The sequence below is a fragment of the Furipterus horrens genome, unplaced genomic scaffold, assembly GCF_987537825.1.
Source record: "Furipterus horrens unplaced genomic scaffold, mFurHor1.1.pri manual_scaffold_2, whole genome shotgun sequence".
Lineage (NCBI taxonomy): Eukaryota > Metazoa > Chordata > Mammalia > Chiroptera > Furipteridae > Furipterus > Furipterus horrens.
The window spans coordinates 48,767,017-48,790,577 of record NW_028327172.1 but is presented as its reverse complement, the minus strand read 5'-3'; the positions used below and the strand labels follow the sequence as shown (position 1 = coordinate 48,790,577).

Genomic DNA, 23,561 nt, shown 5'->3' with positions numbered 1-23,561 from the left:
AGTATGCCTGATTGTTTTTCCTTGAGTACCAGACATTGTATATAAAAAGTTGTCTAAGTCATTTGAGACCTTAACTTATATCATGTCTTCTCAGAGAGTTACTCTTGACAGGTAAGTAAAGATATTATCAAACCCTATTCACCTTAACCCAACATCATGTACTTGGTCTGAAGCTGGGATTCTGTTCCTAAAAGCAGCCAACTTCCAGTTTGTGCTTACTCCTAGGCTGTAGCCCTGGAAGGTCCCAAATCAAAGTGTGTAGTGTTTACCAGATTATTATTATTCTCTTTTTTCCTCCTACTGCTGTAAGATGCAGGAAGCCCTCCTCCCTGTATCTCAGCCACTTCTTCTGGAGAAAAATCCCTCCAAATACAAGTTATATTTTTGGATTTCTTATCTTACTTGGATCTTGGTTCCATAGTTTCTCACATAGAACCTTCATTTAGGTATTAAAAAAGGTATCGTCCAGTTTTTATAGTTGTTCCCGTTAGCTAGTGAGAGGTAGAGAGATTTTTAATGGGGTAACTGTCACTCCTCTTTTTTCCCCCAAGTCTGTTGTGGAATTAGACTTGTCTCCCCATGCCTTGCTATGTGAATGTTCCCAATGCCTCACTACAATGTGTCTTTTCTTTCTCAGAGTTATTGTCAACTGACAATTGGTGGTGCTGATATAAAGCATTGTGGTACATAGAGTATGTATTTTGAGAAGATTTAAGATAACTGTATCTTTCAGCAATGGGAAGGATGAGGTCCTGGAAGATTTCTTTAAACATTAGCGCAGAGTGCGGGTTTAGATGAAGAGGTTGCCCCAAGAAGGCTGTCTTTGTTGAATGAGAAGGCCTTCATCCAATAGGGGTGTGTGATTATGCTGCTGAAGGGATGTAAAATAGTGGCTAAGAGCAGGGAGAAAACTGCTTGAAAATATGCAGTGAACCTATTGTATAGTCATCAGTAGCTGTGTGTTCCCAGTTTTAAAAATGGACAGCTGAGAAAGACTCTTTTTCAGTCCCATTGAGGTAAATGCATTTACTTAAACAAACTATTTTCATTCTTCTCACTCCTCTTTGTTTCCCCACCACTACCATCACAAATGAGTGCAGATGAAGGAGAAATGGAGAGAGAAAGAGAGAGAGAAAAAAAAAAATCACAGTTCTTTCTTTGCCTGTAGTTTCACAGCAGATGGGTGAGCAGACATCTCACCTGAGTTTGGTGAATGAGTTTTGAGCTGAACTAAACTAGTAATAATATTTCCATGTGATTGAATATACAAAAAAAGGACCATTTAGATAGAAAGGCAGTGAAAAAAATCTAATGTGGCTAGAGAAATGATTAGAAATGGTAAAGGCACTACTAAATGTCATACCTTACTTTCCTTTATCTCTTGGAAGGCAAAGTCATTATCACTATTTGCTTAATCTGTTTGTTTTTCAGCTGTATCTATCTAGACTGCTGTTCATGTTTCATGTTCTTTTTCAAGATATTTACTTTATTGTTTTGATAATCAGCATGGTTGCATTAAAATATCCTATTTCTATTATTTGGATGTGAGTCCTTCCTTGATTTCTCTGATTATTCTAAATATTTTAATGTTGTGGTTCTTTTCTGATGGTTCTATTATTAACATTGAGTTGGATGCAAGTTATTCTATTTATTGATTTTATTTAGTTCATTTGTTGGCATTACATTTTCTGATTCCTGGTTGTAGACTCATGTTCTACAAAGTACTCTCGTTAGGTCTTGACCTGGCATGGCCCTCACTGGGATGGCTGCTTGTCTGTTTCTTCTTGGTGTGTCTTAGATCCCTGACCAAAGAGAATTGCCTTTCTTATTTTTAATGTGGTTATATGTTTACTGATTTATATTTTATATCTTTAAAATATAATTTCTCTGGGTATTATCTTGAAATGAAGAGTCCATATTTTTTGACATAAGTATAGACCTAGTATAACATTGTGTCTCTGAGCAAATCAGTAGTTTTCTCTCATAAATTACATTTGGGAAAGAACAGATCAGGATTATTTTAATGGCCCAAATCTCATACAAAATAGAGTAATTAATGCAGTGGCCGTAATTGCATTTATGGGGGAAAACATACAGGTGCATGGCCGACAAACCTGCCCAAATGGAAAGCATTAGCTTTATTAAGGTGGTGCCTTTGGATGACTTTCTCTTTTGACATTTCAGAATTTCTGTATTATCATATTGTTTTCTAAAGAGGACATAATTTTTGAGTATATATTCTAAATAACATTAAAAATTCATACAACTTATACAGACTCCCATTAAAGGAGCCAGTTGCTTATAGGACAGAGCTAAAACTCTTAACTGGAAAACCCCAAAGCTCTTCACAGCTATGTTCCCAAAATGCTTTTCTTCTTACATTCCTCAGTTTTCTTATGCTACATCTAGTCCAGTTTTGTCCCCCACCCTTGACACAGATGCTATTATTTTCTGCTATATTTTAAGGATTGAAACATGTTTTTGCAGGGTTGTTTATCTAGTTACAGGATACTGGTACTTCTGGTCCCTTCTCTTGTTGAGCTTATTTGGAATCCTGACTGCCTACTCTTCATTGCTGTTGGTGAGTAATGTTCCCTGTTTCTCCCACTCCCTTCCTGAGTAGCCTCACAAGGTGCTCCTGTCTATGATATGGTGCCCAGTTGGTGCTGGGAGCCCTCAGAACCTAAGATTACTCTTGTCTAAGTAGAACTGGGGTTTGCATCAACTGCTTGGATTTTAAGCACAAGGGATCGCTGGAGAAAAATGGACTTGGGCTATTAGAAGGTGCATCTTATCACTCTTACCCTTTGAAAACTTGACAGAACATCTTTTTTCTATTCCCATGTTTCATAGCCTATTTTATGGTTCACTCAATATTGTTATTTTAGGCACCCGCAGCTTCACATTAGCAGTACCTTTACATATTGAACTGACTCATTTCATGTCCCATCTCCTGAGAGTCAGTCTTTCTGGGCCTTACAAATTAGTGAGTTTTTTTTTAACCTGTTACAATGTGCAAATGATAGTCTGCTAGTTCAGGTGAAAATTACATTCTAGCAAGCCTTTTGGTAGTAGTGACCCTGCTTCTGTTGTTGCATAGTAGTGTCATGGAAAGGTAGGAATTCCTGCCAGGAAAGAGAGAGGCCTGTGGAAGTGGAAAGCTTATGGGAGGACAGCTGTAACCCATCTGAGTAAGGGGGTTCACATCCTGCTAGGCAAGTGAGAAACTAAACCCAGAGGCAGTGGTCCTTTGAGGATAGAGAGGATTTATTGTGAGGCAGCTAAGCAAGGAGACTGGAATCAAGACTCGTATCAGTCTCCTGAAAGAAAGGCCTGAGACAAGTTGTAGTGGTTGAGGGTAAGAGGAGGTTATTCTTGTCTGAAGATTATACATGGAAGGTTCAATTGGGTAATTTTGAGATTCAGGCATAGAGGGTAAGGGATATGAGAAGGGGAAAGGAAGGCACAGAGGATTTCCAATCCTGGCATAGTTCGGTGGGGAGGAAAAGAAGTCTCAGGAGTTCTCTGCACAGACCCAAGTTAGCTCAACTCACCTCAGCCAGTGTCCACCAGCTTCAGCTGGTCTCTGCTGAGGGACTGAAGAAAAGCTTCCTAGTTTTTCTTTTTCTGTAAAATACTTTAAAAAATTTGGTGAGGGTCCAATTTCTTAGTGTCTGGTTTCAGTCCTATCTAATTTGGTCTTCATAAGGCACAAAAATCTTTTTTAACGTCTGGTTTCACTCCGGCCTCTTCTTTAAAGTTTCCTTAGTTTTGAGGGATGGCATGGCACAGGTCCAGTGCTGTCCCTGTGAAACAACTCAAAGTTTGCATTAATCACCAATCTGGTTTAAGGGGGCAGACCCAGTTTTAAGATGATCAATAGGACACATGTGTTGTAGGAAGTTGGAGTTTTTCAGTGCCTATTTGTACATAGCGCATATCCATTTTTCTCTGATATCATGATTTCTTGTCCCCATTAATTTACTCTCTGATACAAAAGAACCCACCCCCCCAAATCGATTGTCACTTGCATTCATTTTTTTCTCTCAATAAAATTTATTAATCATGATGTGAGTGATAATACTGAGAATACAGAAGTCAACGATATATAACCAGTTTCTATTTTTATGGGTATGAAATGTAAACTTACTACAATCCCTTAATTCTATGAGTTTGGAATCTAGCACCTTAATGATAGAAAAAATTAACTAACACAGGTAGAGCATTATAACTGTCATTAGAAAGACCTAAATAAAGTCCTGCATGGATTCCGGAAAGGAAAAGGTGACTTCTGCCAAGAGGATTAAGTAAGGCTTCTTGGGATCTAGAGTAGGATCTAGAAAGGATGTTGGATTTGGGCGCGCGTATATGGGGATGGAGAAGAACATTCCAGGCTGAGAAACATGACAACATTGGCAAGATAGAAAAATATGGGGTGTGACAATACAAGAGGGAAAGGTCAGTTCTGTTAGCATGAGGCCATAATGAAGACTAATAAGGAACATGGCTAATAACATATGCTTGTGACAGCTTTTGGAAGGTCTGGAAAGTAAGTCTATATATTACATTTGGCATAAATCAGATTTCTATTTGAGGAAACTCATCCTAGAAGTTGTGGAGTGGAGGATGACTATAGGCAGAGAAAGCTGTGAGACGCTTTTCTTTATAATGAGGAAAATGCAGATGAATGAAGTGGTCTGGGCCAGACTCTCGCCACTGAATTGTACTGCTTTCAAACATAATCAATGTGAACTGCCGTGGTTAGCTTCTAAGGTGGGAAGGAGTTCTGTTGTCTTATAAGGCATATATTTTATTTTTTTTAACATTCAATAATTCTTTTAATATTTTCACAGGAAAAAACATACAAGGAATCTTTATGTATTACAAAAGATCTTCAGGGCCCCCATCCATCTCATTATGCAGTATTATAAAGACTCCACTATATTTTAAAGGTCTTAGTTCTTTCTTTCTTTCTTTCTTTCTTTTTATTGTTGACACTGTTGCAGATATCCCCAGTCCCTCCTTCACACACATACACACCTTTGTGCTCCTTCTCCCAGTCCCCGGCCCCCCTTTCCTCTGGCCATCACCATACTGTTGTTTGTGTCCATGGATTATACATATATGTTCTTTGGCTAATCCCTTCACCTTCTTTCATATTTTAACAAACTTCCTACTCTACTGTAGGTCTTTTTTGGACACAAACAATGGTGACAACAGTGAACAAAGAGGGAAACCTGAGTTCTAATTCCAGCTCTATCTTTGGGTTGCTTTGTAACTTGGTCAAATCATACAACTCTTCTGAGACTCAGTTTCTTTTGTTGGAAATGAGAATGATAATATTTAGTATAATGTTATTTCATAGGACTGGGTAAAGAAGGAGTGAAATCATAACATAAAACCATCTGGTAAAAAGGGAAGTGCCATATACATTCCAACACTTAGTAATATCCAAAGTATCTGGGGGCTCCAGTTTTCAGTTTGCATCTCCATGCAGACTTGGTGCCAGGCTAGATTTAGATTCAAATCCAATGAACATTTATTGGCTAAATATAATGTTAATGGCAGTGGTTAACAGTTGTAACAACAACATGGTTCCTCAAGAAAGAGCTTTTAAATGACCCTTGGAAGTGCTGGTCCCTGAATGCTGTTCTCTCACAAGTGGGTCTAAGTAATAATTCCAGAAATAAGGTCCATCATGGGCAAAAGACCTGGGTAGTAACTTAGGAAGGATTTCATTGTGTGGAGAGCATAATTTGTTCTTGCTGGGGATGCTGGTACAAGTTACCATAGGAGGTGACATTTGAACTGGCTTTGAAAGGTCAGTGGCATGGGGAGGCAGAGCTTTTCCGGCAGAGAATCAGCGTGGCAAACTCCCAGAGGTTGAAAAGTGCAGGTATAGCAAGGAGTGAATGAAGTGAAGGATGTTCGAATACAGAACAGTGCTGTGGGCCACAACTGGTGATTTCAGAATAACCTTCTTTTTCTTCTTTGCTTTTTCAGGTACTTGGATTTTTGTTGCTTTGGGAAGGGAAGGAACTCTACCTGCACTGGAAACATAAGGTGGGACATCCAAATATTCAAGGGAACCTTAGACCAGGGCTGAATGTGCCTTTCTGGCACTCAGTGTTAAGTACAGATTTGTGCTTTTTTCATTGTTCTCCTTAGAAAGAAGAGATCTGCTTATTCTGTTTTAACTGAAGTAATTAAATTTCTAACAGATATAACTGATTTACTGAAGGATCTGCACACAAACTTTATTTTTTTCACCACTTCTTATTAACCTATTCTGTGACTCTGTTCTTTTCATCCTGGTAAAATCTTATGCAAGCTCCTCACAAGGACAGTCTCATTTCAGTCATTAAAAATTCAGTTTGTTGTAATAACCCAAACTCCAACTACATAAGGCTTTCCCCCTCCCCCACTGGTGGAGCCTGTTGGTCCTATTATGTCTCTTTCACCAAAGGAGGGCGCAGAGGAATAGGAGATAGTATAAAAGAACACAGTCCCACAAGGAAGGGCAAAGGGGTCATCTGGGGTTGATCCATCAGGACCAGGTAAATGCACTGTTGTTGGGTCCTTACCCCATGGGTGTATTTTCAGAGACCCTTCTGCTGAGAACCTTGACTACAACTCTCTTGGTGCAGTCAATGCCTGTCTTCCTATATCTCCTGAAATCTGCCTGGTGAGGTCCCTTCATTTGGAGCTTTTTAAAATGGCACCAGCCTGACTGCTCTCAAAGGATCTGTATTTGGTCCCCAGAAAGAAGACGTCTTTGCCCCACCATCTGTAGGAACATGCAGGTCATTTCCAACATAGCCTCCTCCCTCATTTTGTCCTGCCACGTGCTGGAGCAGCTCCACCACAGCCCCCTGCTTTCTTGTACCCCCTTTCAGGCATGGGTTTGACACATTTTCCTGAGCCTCTTGAAATCCAGGAACAAGTCAAACTTTTTGAGTTGTTCCCTTAAATTTCCTTGTACTCAAAAGACATATGAACTAGAAATATAAATTTAAGTGTTATTACAATAGAATGGATGGAAATTGAAGTCTTAAGGTCTTATACGGAAAGAATGTGAATTGAGAAGTGAAGAACATAGGTCTTACTGAGATCACTCTCTGTTTTAAGTTGGGATACCATGATCAGTTAGTCATACCAAAATTTGTATGGGCCAGTCCATGTGATTACATTCCAGGCTTGTGCCTGGTACAGAAGCCATGCTCACCCTGCCTCTGCTGCTACATGGCCTCGGCCACAGCAGAGTCTTATCATTGCCTTGAAATCAGGAAGCCAGTTTCACTGACAGCATCTCTCACCTTTATTCTGGCATAGAGGAGAACCACAGCAGTGCTTTTCATGGATGCTGACACCTTCCTCACCTGTGTACTTCTCAGTGTCCTCTGAGACCGCCTCTAACAGAACATGACAGGGGATGGATAGGCTTAGCATGGATGAAACATTCCAGCAAACTTTTCTCATTAAATCTTTGGATACTTTCTCCTATATGACACCAATTTCATTAAGCATAGGCCCTTGTTGAGCCAAGGTTTCCAATAATCGAAGAAACAATTAAAACCACTTTGAGATGCATAATACCTGGATTATGGTAAACTATATTCAGAAGCTCTAGTAGATGTGCTCATCTCAATAAATTTTCAAATCAGTGGAGTATAGGCTTATCAGAGAGGAGAGACTGCTTCTCTTGGCAAGGGAGATCCTGTTGGCTTGGAGTTTTGCTTTTAGTGTACTCTGAATAAACCTGGAAACAAAGGGTCAGCACAGGGCCTGTAACCCATTCCTATCCTACTTAGGGATGTTCAGAGAAGAAAGGATGACTTCAATCAAAGCTCCTTGTAAGCATGCTAATCACCCAGCCTCGTGGGAAACGCATATAAAGTTGTTTATTAGCCAAAGATAATGAGAGTCCCTATCTATGAAAATATCTACCAGGTGCATCTGAGTTGCTTATTGTAAAAAAACCTGGAATTTATAGATTTGTAGGGTGGGAGGCATGCTGGCTGGAGTTGTATAATTAATGGGATATAAGATAAGGATGCTCCATAATCACAAAATCTTCTCTGAAGCAGTGTTTCCACATACTTTGCTTAAAACACAGTGCACATTTTAAGTCTAAGACTAGACGTATCCTAGTACAGGAGAGAAAAGAATTTATGAGTATATGAATTTGACAGGATCAGATTTCTCCAAGGGAAAATGTTTTCTGTACCTAATTGCTTATATCCTTTAAATTGCTAATTAATGTTGGTGTTTGGTAAGGTCATAGACTCATGAGACTCATGTGAGTCTGATTTGACAGTTAAACCTTTGTATTGTGGTGCATTTAGTTTGCTAATAGGTTATTAAGAATTTTGCATCTACGTATGTAGAAGAGATAGGCCTATACATTCATGTGCTGCTTAACGACAGAAATGTGTTCTGAGAAATGCATTCTTTGGAGATTTTGTGATTGTGCGACATCATAGAGTGTCCTTGGTCAACCCTCAGGGTTGTAGCCTATTGCTCCTAGGCTACAAGCCTGTACAGCGTGTTGCTGTACTGAATACTGTAGGCAATTCTGACACGATGGTTAACATTTGTGTATCTAAACATAACTAAACATAGAAAAGACTGAATTTCTACCACTGAGCTCAGTAGGTTTGTTTACTCCAGCATCACCACAAATACTTTACTAATGCATTGCACAATGACATTGTGATGGCTACAATGTAACTAGGTGATAGAGGATTGTCAGCTCCACTATAATCTTATGGGAACCACCATTGTATATGAGGTTTGTCACTGACCAAAATGTTATTGTGGCAAGTGACTGTATTTTTATTTTTTTGTCATGTCCTTGTTGAGTTTAGGTATCAATATTTGTTGGCTTCATAAGAGAAGTTAGAAAGTGTTACCTCTCTTTCTATTCTCTGGAGGAGTTTGTTAAATATTGGAAATATTTCTCTTTTAAATACAGATGTAAGCAAAAGTAGGTTTACAGTTGTTTGTAAAGAAAGACATGCAGGTTAGGATTATTACGATAGCTTTATTCTGTGTTTCACATAGCACAACTGTAAACCTACTTTCGTTCAGCCCTGTATTTGGTAAAATTAACCATTCATGCCATTAAGGCTTGTAGTTATTTTGTGAGAAGGTTTAATTATGGTTTCAGTTACCTGAATAGATATACAGAATATGGAAAGGAAGGAACTAAGCACTCTCTAGAGCACAGGATAGATGTACAATAGAAAGATTATACATTTCTAGTTGTGTCTGCTTGGTCTCAGTGTTCTTTATGAACTGTTCTGGCATGAGGCAGATTCTTTTCATCTGTTCAAAAACTATTTATTGAATGCTTACTATGTGTCAGACATTCTGCAAGGCAGTGAGAATATTATCATAAACATTTTATTTGATGTCAGGAAACTTATAGTCTGTTGGGGAAACACACATTGAAAAGGTAATTACAAAATATATTTACTGTGACTGTATTGAGTGGAGTAAAAGAAGTAGTGATATTTGTAATGGTCATTGTTGAAACGGAGTGAGAGATTCCAGGCAATGCTGAGGGCCTAGCTGAGACTGGAGATGATAATTAGTAAAGGCATCAGACCACGTAGCTGTCTGATCTTTTTTCCAGCCACGCTATAAAAAGAAGGTAAATGATTGGATATATCCAATATTGGGTATTTGCAGGATGGTCAGAGTAAAAGGATGAGGAAATGAGGTCCCTGACATTGTATATGGGGATACATATACAATTCCCGAGGGCAGTTCTGATCTAAGCCTAGGACCTGGAAGTCAAGAGATACTGTTTTGTTTCCCCAGATCCTGATTGTGCTAATGATTGGGATAGCCACATTTTTCATGACGCTTTTATGCAAATACTGGAACGACAGGTGGCTGACATTGGGGCTCTCACTGAAGGTAAGCATCATCCTATAGGTCTAGCACTGTTTGTTCAGTGCAGTCAGCCTGACTTTCCGCTTTTTCCTAGGTTCTTGCTCCCTACATGCATCTGAGCAGCATAACCATGATGGTTCTTCTTTCCTGGCCTGTGGCCTTCTACTTGGTCCATTTGGAACAGGAAGGTATGTCACGTGGGTGGAGCCTCATCCTTCAGCTCTGGCTTTAGCTTGATTATTCAGCAAAGCACAACTTGGTAGATAGCCATCACTCTGCCCCTTTGAAATTCATTTAACTTATTACTCAGGCACGTTCCTCGTGGTCAAACTCACAACCTCACATGGCCTATCAGAACATTTTCCTGACAGGCCTGCTGCTAAAGAGGGATACTCCTAGGAAAATAAGAATTATTTCCTTGTTGTTACATAATGACTGTCTGAAAGGGAATGGGGTTAGGGGGAGGGGAGGGGCCATTTTGATTTTATTCGACAGAATGATGGTACTAGTTACTCTGTTCTTTTAGACTGTATTAAAATGTTACCAGTTTCAGCTAGCGGATTTATACTAGGTCAGAGATCCCTGGTTACACTCTAGTAGTGCAAAACAGGCCACTGTGAGTCCCTGTCACACCTGGATACTTAGAGCAGGAGGAAAATGTCTACCTCTGCCACTGGTTTCCTCTCTATTCTTTGCCCTAATATCATGAAAACAAAAGAGAATCAGAGCTATACATTAAAATGTCTTGAGAATGAAGTTATCTCTCAGCACCTTTACTGAGAAACCTGTAGAATCTTCTTTTGTGTATCTCTTTACTACTGGTTAAACAAGGAGTGTTTGCTACCTGGTTGTACAAGAATGGAGACAAGAGAGTGACTGGAATGGTGGTGTTGCTATTGTGCATTTGTACTTGTGTGTATGTATGTGTATGTGGAGGGTGAATTGCAGGAAATGTTTTGGGGCAATAGCTTAAAGGAGGTGATAATGAACTCTTTTCTTTTTCATTTCTGAAATTTTAGCTAGATTCAGAAGAGACAAGATTACACATCAAAGGAGAATAAGAGTCAAGAGATGTGATAGAGTCACAAAGCTGAGAGGTTAGAGCTGGAGATACAGATTTGAAAGTAACTAAAGTATATAGGTGGTAACTTAAAAATGTACAAATCCTCAGATGTCTACAATTATAAGTGTTGGGGAGTGGCCAATGATAACGGGCATTGTGGACAGGCTGTGTGTGTGTAAGAGAGAGACACAGAGAGAAGCAAATACCTAATATTTATTGAGTACCTATTATGAGTCAACACTGTCATATCAACTCTGTGAGATAGATGTTAGCAGCAAGATAGCCCCATTTTTCAGAATGAAGAAAATGGAGACCCAGAAAGGTTCAGCAATGTGTCCTTAGTCACATAATTGACAGTGGTAGTGTCTGGCTTTGAATTCAGATTTCTGTCAGCTGGTGCCCCTCCCACTGTGCTGATCTTTACAGGTTTCAGGGCTTTCTCAGCACCAGCCATTCTACCTCTAACTCCAGAGAAGGTGTTCCTTAACATTCCCTCTCCTTCTTTTCCTTCCCACCCCGTGCATAGTTCACTTCCTGTCAATTTTTCATCAAATAATAGTGTCTTCATAATAATGCTTACATTTGGATAGTCCTGTAGTTTCAATTCACTGAAAGTAAATGGGGATGTGGCAGAAATAGAGAGTAAATCAGGCAGTCCACAGAGTCCATGAAACCCGTGCACTGGGTATTTACTGACTGCTGCTTTGGGATAGTTAGTTGCTTGGGATGGGTCTCCATTCCTCTTCATCTCTCCCCCCCTTCCTAATTTTTCAGCTGCCCAAGTGGCTATTGGATTGCCTTTTCTTCTTATCCTTTTGTGTCTCTTTGTGGTGCCACTGGGGATTTATTCTCCCTGCGTTCAGGAGAAGGATACATTGGGCCCCAAGCCGGGCATCTTTGGACACAGAGGTGCACCCATGGTAGGTGTGAGCATGATGTGCGTGGCTGAGTACCTGTGTGCATGGTTCTATGGATAAGGGAAGGGGACCTCCGAACCTAAGGAATCTCTGGAGAAGAAAGGGGGTTGACTTCAGATGGCAAGGATAAAGAGTTAACTGTAGAGGTTGCACTTGAACCCAGGTCAGCTCTCAGTCCATTTCTTGTTACTGTGCCGAGTGGCATTGCCTCGGATGCTCAGATGAACAAAACCCCAGATTTATATTGGGCGGAAAAGAATATAGGCAGGCTTTTCAAAAAAACTTCTGAGGGAGCCAAGCTCTACTCTCTAAAGCCCTTTTGCTGCTGGGCTCCCTCCATGCCCTAAAAGGGATGTTGGGAGGAGAAACTCTGAGGTAGGTGGTCTGATGTCCTTTTCTTCCACAGCTGGGGCCTGAGAATACCATGATGTCCTTTGAGAAAGCTGTTGAAAATGAGGCCTTTGGGTTGGAGTCTGACGTATACCTGAGGTAGGAAAGCAGGCGTTGGGTGGGGAGGAGATAGGCCAATGCCGTAGAAGGTGACCAGCCTGCCCCAAGTTGTAGAGGACAAACCCCAGGAGTGTCTCCTGTGCTCATGTGCCATAGATGCATGTAGCACACACATGAACCACTTCTCCCTTCCAAATCATACTCTTAATTATCAGCTCATAAATCATGCACTCTATATAGACTCTGCACATAATTCAAATTTGTCCCCATTGCAAACCAGCCTGAACACTTAAACCCCATGCACTTACCTAGCAATGTGCTCACCTAACAGTCCCTGGACACCTAGTATATTCTAGGCCTTCTTCTGAGTGATTTGAGAAGCAAATGAGTACAGTGTACTCCTGCCTAAGAGATGTTACCAGCCAGTGAAGGAGACATGGCACATTTACCACAGTAGAAGACCATTTATGGGGGTGCCTTCTAGAGAAGATTAAGTTAAATGCAAGGAAACCCTTAATGGAGGAAAAGCCCACCTCCTATTGTGTGAAAAAGACCTATGTATTCAGAATTGCATTTATTCTTGTCTGGGAAGCTCTTTATCTGCCCTTCAATTCTAAACAATAGCTTTGCTGGGTAGTGCAATCTTGGATGTAGTTCCCTGCTTTTCATGACTTGGAATATTTCTTGCCAATCTCTTCTAGCCTGCAAAGTTTCTTTTGAGAAATCAGCTGACATTCTTATGGGAATCCCACTGTAGGTAACTAACTGCTTGTATTTTGCTGCTTTAAGATTCTCTGTTTATCTATAACCTTTGGCAAAATAATTATGATGTGTCTTGAAGTGGGCCTCTTTGCATCCATCTTGTTTGGGACTCTGTGATTCTTGGACTTGCATGTTTATTTCCTTAACCAAATTGGGGAAGTTTTCTTTCATTATTTTTTCAAACAGATTTTCAATTTCTTGCTCTTTCTCTTCTTGTTCTGGCACCCCTATGATTCAAATATTGGAATGCTTGAAGTTGTCCAAGAGGCTGCTTCACACTATCCTGGGTTTTTTCTTTTTTGCATCCTTTTTTCTTTTTGTTGTTCTAATTGGTTGTTTTTTGCTTTCTTATGTTCCAAATAATTGATTTGATTCTTGGCTTCATTCACTGTACTGTTATTCCCCTGTAAATTGTTCTTTGTTTTAATTAGTGTATCCTTCATTTCTGACTGGATGCTGTGGAGGTCCTCACTGTGTTCCTTGAGCATCCTTATAATGTCTATTCAAGCTTTGCCCTTTTTTTTTCTGTTGAGATTTAGGAGTTCCCCATGTAACCTGGATATCAATCCCTTATCAGATATATGATTTTGAAATATTTTACCCATTCTGTAGTTTTGCCTTTTTACTCTATTGATAATGACTTTTCACAAAAATTCATGAAGCCAAATTTGTCATTTTTATCTTTTACTGTCTTTGCTTGTTGTCATATCCAAAAAATCATTTTCAAATTCAGTGTCATGAAGATTTTCCCCTGTTTTCATCTAAGAGTTTTGTCTTAGTTCCTACATTTAGGGTTTTGGATTCGCTTTGAGTTAATTTCTGTATGTGGTGTTAGGTAAAGGCCCAACTCTATTCTTTTCATGTAAATACCCAGTTTTTTCAGCACCTTTTTCTATTGAATGGTCTTGGTACCCTTATTAAAAATTATATGATCATATAAGATGGTTTATTTATGGGCTCTTTATTCTCTTCCACTGGTATATTTTTCTGTTACATGCCAGTAACATACTCTTTTATTATTGTAGATTTGTAGTAAGTTTTGAAATCAGGAAATGTGAGTCTTCTCTTTTTCAACATTATTTTGGATATTTGGGATCTTTGAAATTCCATCTGAATTTTAGGATCAGCTTTTTTGTTTCTTAAAAAAATTTCATTGGGATTTTTAAAAAGTTGATTTTAGAAAGAGAGAGAGAGAGAGAAACATTGATTTATTGTTCCACTTTTTTATGCCTTCATTGTATGTGCCCTGACAAGAGACTGAACCCACAATTTTGGTGTATTGGGATGATACTCCAACCAAGCTGTCTGGCCAGGGCATTGTTGGGATTTTGATAGAAATTGCATTATATCTTTGGATTACTTTGGGTAGTATTGATATCTTAATAGTATTAAATCTTTAAATGTGGAATGTGTTTCTATTTATTTATGTCTTTAATTTCTTTCAGCAATGTTTTCTAGTTTTCTTTTTTTTTTAAGTCTTTCACCAATTTGGTTAGTCATTTTCTAAGTATTTTTTTAATGTAATTAAAAATGGACTTGTTTTTGTAATTTCCTCTCTAGATTGTTCATTGTTAGTACATAGAAATAAAACTGATTTTTGTCTGTAGACTTTGTATCCTGCTACTTTGCTGGATTCATTTCTTAGTTTGGTTTTTTTAGTTTTTTTTTTTTAAATGGGAATCTTTAGGGTTGTCTACATATAAGATCTTGTCATCTGAAAACAGAGGTAAATTTTTTCCTTTCCAGTTTCAATCTTTTTTTTAATTTTAATTTTATTTTTCATTAGATTCAACATATAAGTGAAATTGTATGCTATTTGTCTTTATCTGACTGGCTTATTTCACTTAGCAGAATAACCTTCTATGTCCACAGTTTGAATGCCTCTTATTTCCCTATGTTGCCTAATTCTTCTGACAGAACATCCCATACTACTAGGAACAGAAGTGGCAAAAGCAGACATCATTGCCTTGTTCCTAATTTTAGAAGAAAAGTTTTCAGCCTTTCACCAGTGAATATGATGTTCTGAGGCTGTCCTGCCTCCAACGCCCCAGCTCGGTTGGAAACTCCCTGCCCCACAGAGGTTTCATGACCACGGCGGAGAAACAAATTTATCCAGGACACTGTATTTTGTCTGGAGAGATGGGAGGTGGCTAATCTCTCTAGGGGAGAAGAGCACTGAACTTCCATCTCCCGTGCCTTTTATTGAGGAGGGGATTCAGGAGATACAAAGTCAAGACTTATGAACAATCAATAAGCTTTTAGACGCTTGGGTTACAGTTGACAGTTATTGATTACAGGTATCAATGTAGAGAACACAGTGACCAGTGTGTGTCAGGGTCTGTTAAACATCCTGATGCCATGCTGACATCAGGTGCAAGCCTTCATACATTTTTAGCTACAGCTTGTTTACAGTTAACTAAGAGATAAGAAAAGCAGAGCAAGCTCTAAAGCATAATATGCATTCTTTAAATCGAATTCCCATGGGAACCCTCTGCATGGCCTTTGGTCCTGCCTGCCTCACAGCCTTCCGGTTTTCCGTTGAGACTTAAAGGCTTTCCCCGGGTTGGGGTAGCGGGGACTGGCTCGCAGCTTGGGCTACAATTCCCAAAACCACAAGGAGTGGTCCCCCACAATGTTCACTGTGAGTTTTTTAATATGTGTCTTTTATTATATTGGGGTAGTTTTCTTTTATTATGAGTTTGTGAGTTTTTTTTTAAATCATGAAAGGGTGTTGTATTTTGTCAAATGCTTTTCTGCATCAATTGAGATAAGCAAATGTTTTCTTTCCCCTTCATGGTGTTAATGTGTTGTATTAAACTGGTTGATTTTGGTATATTGAACCATGGTTTTACTTCAGGACAAATTCCACTTGGTCATGGTGTATAATCCTTTTAATACGATGCTGAGTTCTATTTGTTAGTATTTTATTGAGGATTTTTGTGTCAATGTTCATACAGGATATTGGCCTGTAGTTTTATTTTCTTGTAGCGAGTTTGTTTGGATTTGGTGTCATGGTATTCTTTAGACTCTGTTTACCTTCTACAGTCTTTTCTCAGACTCAGTAATGTTTATTGTTCTGTCTGCAATTTCACTGATTCTGATTCTTTCTTCTGCCTGCTAATTCTGCCTTTAAATTCCTCTAGTCAGTTTTTCATTTCAGTTATTGTACTTTTTCATTCCTATTTATTTGTATTCTTTACTTGTTTGTTTTGTAGAAAAGTGCACATTTGAGTGTTATAATGTGGTGATGCTGGAAGTCAGATTCTTCTTTTCTAGAGTTTGCTGTTTCTTGGTTTTGTTTTTTAACCATGTAGGATGTCTCTGTGACATGGGTGATACTGAGGTGTAAACTTAAGGTCTTCTTAGGTTTTTCTGATCCTTTCTTTTGGCATGCATAGTCACTTTCTAATTTTCCCCATATATGCAGCTGTTTTTAATGTGCTGGTCCTTAATATCTGGATTCCAAAAGGGAAAAAGAAAAAAATTATGAGGTGTAAAAAGGGTGCTGGCCCTTTAAATGCCCTGGGAATCATTCGGCCAGAAAATAAGGGCTTTGCAACAGTTGGGGAAGGATCACAACAGTGACTGCCTGCCTCTCTGCCTTTCTGTGACAAGAAGCAGCCATGAGCAACTAAAACACAGATCCCTTTTACTTGGAGTAAAGGATACTTTTTGCCACTCCAGCTCTCACCAGCTGCTGTACAAGCTGTTGCAGGAATCTGCACACAATCGCTCCCCTTGTGACTGGGGTTCAGGGATGGGCAGCAGCTACTGGGCTAAGTGCTGAAATCCACTGAAATTAACCCCACTTTGCTTCCGTGATTTCCCCTGAAAGTTGCAAGCCTTCAATAGTCTCAGTAGTTCCAAAAGTTACATGAAAGTCAGCCAGTGCAGTTGTAGTCTAGGTGGGGAGCAGACTACTGGTGCTTCCTGCTCTGCCATCTTCCTGGCATTTTCTCTTCCCTTTATTTTGACAAATTTTAAGTTGACAGTTGATTTCCTTCAGCATGCAAAATATGTTGTTTCATTGTTTTATATTTTTCATATATATTTTTTATAATAAGTCTGTTCTGTGCTTACCTTTATTTCTGTCAAAATATGCCATTTCCCTCCTCTGGCTAATTCTAAAATTTTCCTCATCAGTTTTTCACCAAGTTCATTATAATATTTCTTAACTTTGGGATGTGTATGTGTACCCTTATATTTATCCTTCTTGGTATTTATTAGGATTTTTGGATCTGCTGGTACACAATTTTCATCAAATTTTGAAGATTTTTATAGGATTTAATCACACATAATTTAGGACTGCTTGATATTTTCTCACAGGTTATTTAGATAGATTCTATTGCTACAGTTTCAAAATCATTGATCTTTACATGATCTCTGATATATAATCTTTTAATTTCATCCAGTGAAAGTTTCATGTTGATTTTATATTTTTTCAGCTCTAAAACTTCCATTTCTTACTCTTATTTTTGTCATCATTATGTTCATGTTTTTCTTCTACCTATTATATAAATCATGTATATTTTTGTTTTACATAACTTAATGCCCTTATTTACTACTTGCATTATCTCTTTCATTTCCAAGCTTTCCTTATTGAGTAACTTCTCTTGGTTAAGGTTACATGTTCCTGCTTCTTTACCTGTCTGAATAAATTTTATCATATGATGATTTTACAAGATTCATAAAGTTTTACTCTGCATATGTACAGAGATATATTTAGCCATACATAAGAACATCTGTAGATATGTCCCTAAATGTCTTTCTTTCTTTCTTTCTTTCTTTTTTTCTTTCTTTCTTTCTTTCTTTCTTTCTTTCTCTTCCTTCCTTCCTTCCTTCCTTCCTTCCTTCCTTCCTTCCTTCCTTCCTTCCTTCCTTCCTTCCTTCCTTCCTTCCTTCCTTCCTTCCTTCCTTCCTTCCTTCCTTCCTTCCTTTCTTTCTTTCTTTCTTTCGCATAGCTCCATCATCTGCGGGACTCCAGTACACAAATTCTAGCTGTCTTGACCTCTCCTTAACCTGACCTCTTTCTCCCCATTTCAGCATGGTAGCTGGGTGTGTTTTAGGTTCGCCCTCCGGGTGCCACAGTCCTGTATCCACCTGCTAGAAGGAAGCCTGGGTAATGATAGAGCTTATTTAATTTATTTGTCTTTCCTACAGATCATCATGCTATGTGCTTCCTGTTGTTCTTTGGCTCAAAGTTATTTTTATTATTTTGTCTAGTTTTCTGGTTGTTTGTGGGTAGGTGGCTAAGTCTCAACCCTGTTACTCCTTCATGGCCATTATAGAGTTCTCTTATGTATTTAATGGGAGAAGAGAGATTTTCATAAAAGCAGAGGTTCTTCAAGGCAAATGGCAGCTGAGAGAACCAGGACCTTTTCTAATGATACCATCTAATGTGAAGGGTCTAGGACCAGAAATACTCAGGGCAGTTGTGTAACTGGGAAACGGGCCAGAAAAACACATGGCAATTGTATGGATGCCTGTTTAGTGTAGTTCTGGAACATCAGGATCTTGCCCCATTACCACCCTTTGCATCTTATCCTCAGGTCAACACAGTGTCTACTGCTTTTTTGATGCCAGAAAGTCCCTTGTTAGAGAAGCACATCTTTCACCATCACCAATATGATTATCATACATCACAAAAGGTTGATTGCTAGGGCAGAGAAACTATGGACATCAAAGTGTAAATGACTAGTATCTGTGCCTTTGCTGAGATTTGGGAGGGAAAAAGGAACTGTAGGGAAACCTGTGACCTTGATGGGCTTTCTGAGAACCCTATCTGCCAAGGTGGCTGAGTTCAACCTATTCACCCATTCCCCTCTTTCCTACCTCGGCCTACAGTTATGATGGGGTGCCTTTTCTCATGCATGACCATGACCTGAGAAGAACAACCAATATCAGGGAGGTCATGCCAAATGCATCCAGCACATCAAGTCACTACTTCTACTGGGATTTCCTGTCAACTCTGAATGCAGGCAGCTGGTTTGTACAATCACGGGTAAGACACATTCTCCAGCTCAACCATCCTTCATCGATTCCCTCTCTCGTACAACGTCATGTGCTGCTCCTGGAGATAAAGGCTTTAGATGAAGATAGTCAAGAATACATACAATTTGCCCAGCCAGTGTGGCTCAGCTTGTTGGAGTGTCATTCTGTAAATCAAAAGGTCACAGGTTCAATTTCTGGTCAAGGCACATACCTATGTTGCAGGTTTTGTCCCCAGTAGGGGCGCATGTGAGAGGCAGCCAGTTGATGTTTCTCTCTCACATTGATGTTTCTCTCCCTCTCTCTCTTCCCTGTGTTCCCCTCTCTCTAAAATCAGTAAGCATGTCATCAAGTGTGGATTTTTAAAAAATCCACACAATTTCATTCCAGAGTGGTAGCAGGATTATAGCATTGTCAGAAGGGCTTTTCCAGTAATGCAGTCAATGCAGTTACTGCTTTCTACTGTCACTGGAAACACTGATGACAAACTTGTAAACTTACAATTGCCACTTAATTCCTTTTTATCCAAGAATTTCATAAACTTTTACAGTGTGCCTACAATGTACATTACATTTTCCTGGGCACTTGAATAGCTCAAAATCATAGATAAGGAAGGTTAGGAAACATTTTTCTTCATTCTCTCTTCTTATCATTCAAAAAAATATTTATTGAGTACCTGTTGGGTACTAGATACAAAGAATACAATGATGAATAACCATACACCCAGCCTTAACGGACTTCACTGCCTAGAATATGAAACAGTCAGTTACAATACATTGTGATAAGTACTAAACTAACTAGAGTCCATTTCAGGTTGCTAATTTGTGTTTTATAACTCACCAAGTTTGCAGTAATTTGTTATAACAGCCCTTGTTATAACAGTATAACACATCTTTATATTATCTTCAGTTTTTTCTAAACCTAAACAATTTGAACTTTTTTTCTCTTTATAGGAATAACTAATTCCTTTCCATTTTTGAGTCTTTTTAAGAATTTTATAAGCCATAATACAACAGCAAGTGTAACCTTTAAGGAAAATATGATTGAGAATTGGACTGATTCCTATAATCAAGTTGTGTCACTGTCTTTTTTTTAAGTATATTTTATTGATTATATTGTTGCAATAGTTCCAATTTTTTCCCCCTTGCTCCCCTCCACCCAGCATCCCCCCGCCCCAGCAATCCCCCCCACCCCCAGTCCATCCCCGTGGGTCATACATACAAGCTCTCCCGATTCACCCTTTCATATATTCTTCTTCTTTTTTTAAAATAAATAAATGATTAATTAATTATTTTAACAATAAAAAGTAACAATCCCTCCCTCTCAGACTTAAGACTCTTTATAATCCTATAAAGGACAGTGGGTGAAGGTCTCAAGCTCCTCTAGTTGCTTCAAGTTGGACATGGTCGTCGTCCTACCTACCCTTGGGCCCAGAAATCCCTAATAAGAGTGGGGGTTTGGAGGGGAGGGTGGCCTTCCCACATGGGGAAGGATCGTGCAGACTCCAGGTCAGTTGGCTGTCCCCGGACAACGGCGTGCTTGGTTTAACAGGCTGGCATCCTTGTTGTATTCTGGGGGCAACAGATTTGGCAACAGGTTTAAAAGACATCATTCAGTCCATAACCACTAGATAACAGAAGGAAGGGATTAACTTTTGAATGTCCCACATTAGGGAAAAAAAGGGCTTCTTTGGAGGAAGGTGTGCCAGGTACATCTCACCTGTCCAAAACCCTTTTGCCCATTATACTTAGTTTTGGCTGAGGGAAATATTTTAGGTTTCCCCCCTCTCAGACCTCTGGGCCCTTTCTGTCTAAGCCATTAGGATAAAAAAGAGAAACCAGTTTTGTAAAGTGAAGCCTACAGATCACCCCATACTTCACCAACCCAGCCACTTAGTGCAGCCAAACCGTTGAGTCTTAGGAGGCAGCAATACAGACAGGATTTAGTGAGGCCTATACATACAATCACTCAGGTAATGAGATCATAGACTTATGCCCTTTGAAAACAGAAAACACATGTTAATTTCTGTAACATAACCCACAAACAAGTCTCTAAATCTGTAGGACTGTCTTATTGGAAAGACATCCAGTTGCAAGGCATTTGACATTCTTCTTGCCTGTAAATTGAACATCTTTGATGATACCACAGACATAGTTTAACTTTCAAATGAAAACATATTTTAAATGAAAAGAAACTTTAAAGATAGTTAGCTGCACTACTTTATAGTCTGCCACTGATCATTGTGATTTTCCTTGAATAACGATTTTTCTCCCTATGATTACCCTCCTTGTCATTAAAGGGACTGCATTCAGTCCATTTTTAATTTATCCTGTTCATTTGCATAAACACAACAAGAGCAGCAAATGATCACTTATGATCTTTAGTTCTGCTTTGCTGGAACTTACGCAAGGAACATTTAAGGTGACCTTCAGTCTGCCCTTCAGGGCACAGAAGCTGAGCCGCATACCTGGCATTCAGCCTTGCCTATACACACTTGTCTTTTCCAAGTCCTTCTGGTTTTCCATCGTGCCTTAAGGTCCCTTCTAGCCATCTTTCAGGAAAACAACCTTCATTCCTTCCCTGGAAAGATTGCCATGGACCGCACAACCAACCACGGTACCAGGCCTTTTATCTCGTGGGCTTTTATTACCTTCGAAAGTCATTCCCAGTTCCTCAGGGCTTTTTGGTAACAACCAGAGTCCAAACATGTCTCCTTTAGGCTTGACAATCCAGTCAAAGTCTTGGTCAAAAATAACCTCTATTAACAACTGGTCTTATTAGTTTTATGCAAAGAAACTTATGTCATTACTTACTTCTTTAGAATGCCAAACTCTGGAGAGATCAGATAGGGAGAAAAATATACAGTGTAAAGGAAAATTGTTGTCCTTCTAATATTCACTGAACTGGCATTTCCATTCTTCATATTTTCATTTTTCCCCCACTAAATTTTTTTTTGTTTTTCCATTACATTTGTCCCACTTTTTTCCCCCTCTTACTTCCCTGAACCCTGTACCTCCCCTCTCCCACAGTCAGTCCCCACCCAGTTGTCCATGTCCATGGATCATTTATATGTGTTCTTTGACTAGACCCTTCCCCTTCTTACCCCCTTCTCTTCCTCCCGCCTCCCTCCTTGTTACTGTTAGTCTACTTCTTGTTTACATAGCTCTGGTTCAATTTTGCTCATTTGTTTGTGTTGTTCATCTGTAATAGGTGACAGCATAAGGTATTTTTCTTTCATTGCCTGACTTATTTTGCTAAGCATAATTCTCTCTAGTTCCATCCATGTTGTTGCAAATGGTAGAAGTTCCTTCTTTCTTTCTGCTACATAGTACTCCATTGTGTAAATGTACCACAGTTTTTTGACCCACTCATCTACAGATGGGCACTTAGGTTGTTTCCAGCACTTGGCTATTGTAAATAATGCTACTATGAACATAGGGGTGCATAGGTTCTTTTGAATTGATGTTTCAAGATTTTTCGGATATAATCCTAGCAATGAAATTGCTGGTTCAAAAGGCAGTTCCATTTTTAGTTTTTTGAGGAAATTCCAAACTGTTTTCCATAGTGGCTGCACCAGTCTGCATTCCCACCAGCAGTGCACCAGGGTTCCCATTTCTCCTCATCCTCTCCAGCACAAGTTGTTTGTTGATTTGTTGATGATGTCCATTCTGACTGGTGTGAGATAGTATCTCATTGTGGTTTTTATTTGCATCTCTCTGATGGCTAGTGATGTTGAGCATTCTTTCATATGTCTATGGACCCTCTGTATGTCCTCTTTGGAGAAGTGTTTGTTCAGGTCCTTTGCCCATTTTTTAATTGGGTTGTCTGTCTTCTTGGTGTTGAGTCATATGAGTTCTTTATATATTTTGGAGATCAATCCCTTGTCTGAGATATCATTGGCAAATATGTTTTCCCGTGTGGTTGGTTTCCTTTTCATCTTGCTGATGTTTTCTTTAGCTGAGCAGAAACTTTTTAGTTTGGTGTAGTCCCATTTGTTTATTCTTTCCTTTATTTCCCTTGCCTTAGGAGATATATCAGTGAAAATGTTGCTATGTGGGATATCTGAAATTTTCCTGCCTATTTTTTCCTCCAGGACTTTTATGGTGTCATGGCTTACATTTAAGTCTTTGATTCATCTTGAGTTTATTCTGGTGTATGGTGTAAGTTGGTGGTCTAGTTTCATTTTTTTGCATGTCCCTGTCCAATTCTCCCAACACCATTTGTTGAAGAGGCTCTTTTCACTCCATTTGATGTTCCTTCCGCCTTTGCCAAATATTAGTTGACCATATAGACCTGGGTTTATTTATGGGCTCTCTATTCTGTCCCATTGATCTCTATGTCTGTTCTTATGCCAGTACCAGACTGTTTTGATTAGCGTGGCCTAGTAGTATGTGTCACAGTCTTTAATTGTGTCAATCCTTCACTGACTGTGTGTGTCTATCCATCAATCTATCTATTCATATCAATTGATAGCAGTCTAA

At 39.1% G+C, this 23,561-nt stretch overlaps 1 protein-coding gene across 1 annotated transcript in view; it reads left to right on the top strand.

Moving 5' to 3' along the window:
- Positions 1-23,561, top strand: part of GDPD4 (glycerophosphodiester phosphodiesterase domain containing 4) — an 84,784-nt gene that overhangs the window by 25,465 nt on the left and 35,758 nt on the right. The window contains exons 2-9 of the mRNA XM_090267306.1: positions 2,488-2,581; positions 6,004-6,063; positions 9,826-9,924; positions 9,995-10,088; positions 10,920-10,997; positions 11,738-11,883; positions 12,287-12,369; positions 18,937-19,093. Of these exons, the coding sequence (XP_090123432.1) occupies positions 2,488-2,581; positions 6,004-6,063; positions 9,826-9,924; positions 9,995-10,088; positions 10,920-10,997; positions 11,738-11,883; positions 12,287-12,369; positions 18,937-19,093 (811 nt within the window). The remainder of the gene's footprint in view (positions 1-2,487; positions 2,582-6,003; positions 6,064-9,825; positions 9,925-9,994; positions 10,089-10,919; positions 10,998-11,737; positions 11,884-12,286; positions 12,370-18,936; positions 19,094-23,561) is intronic.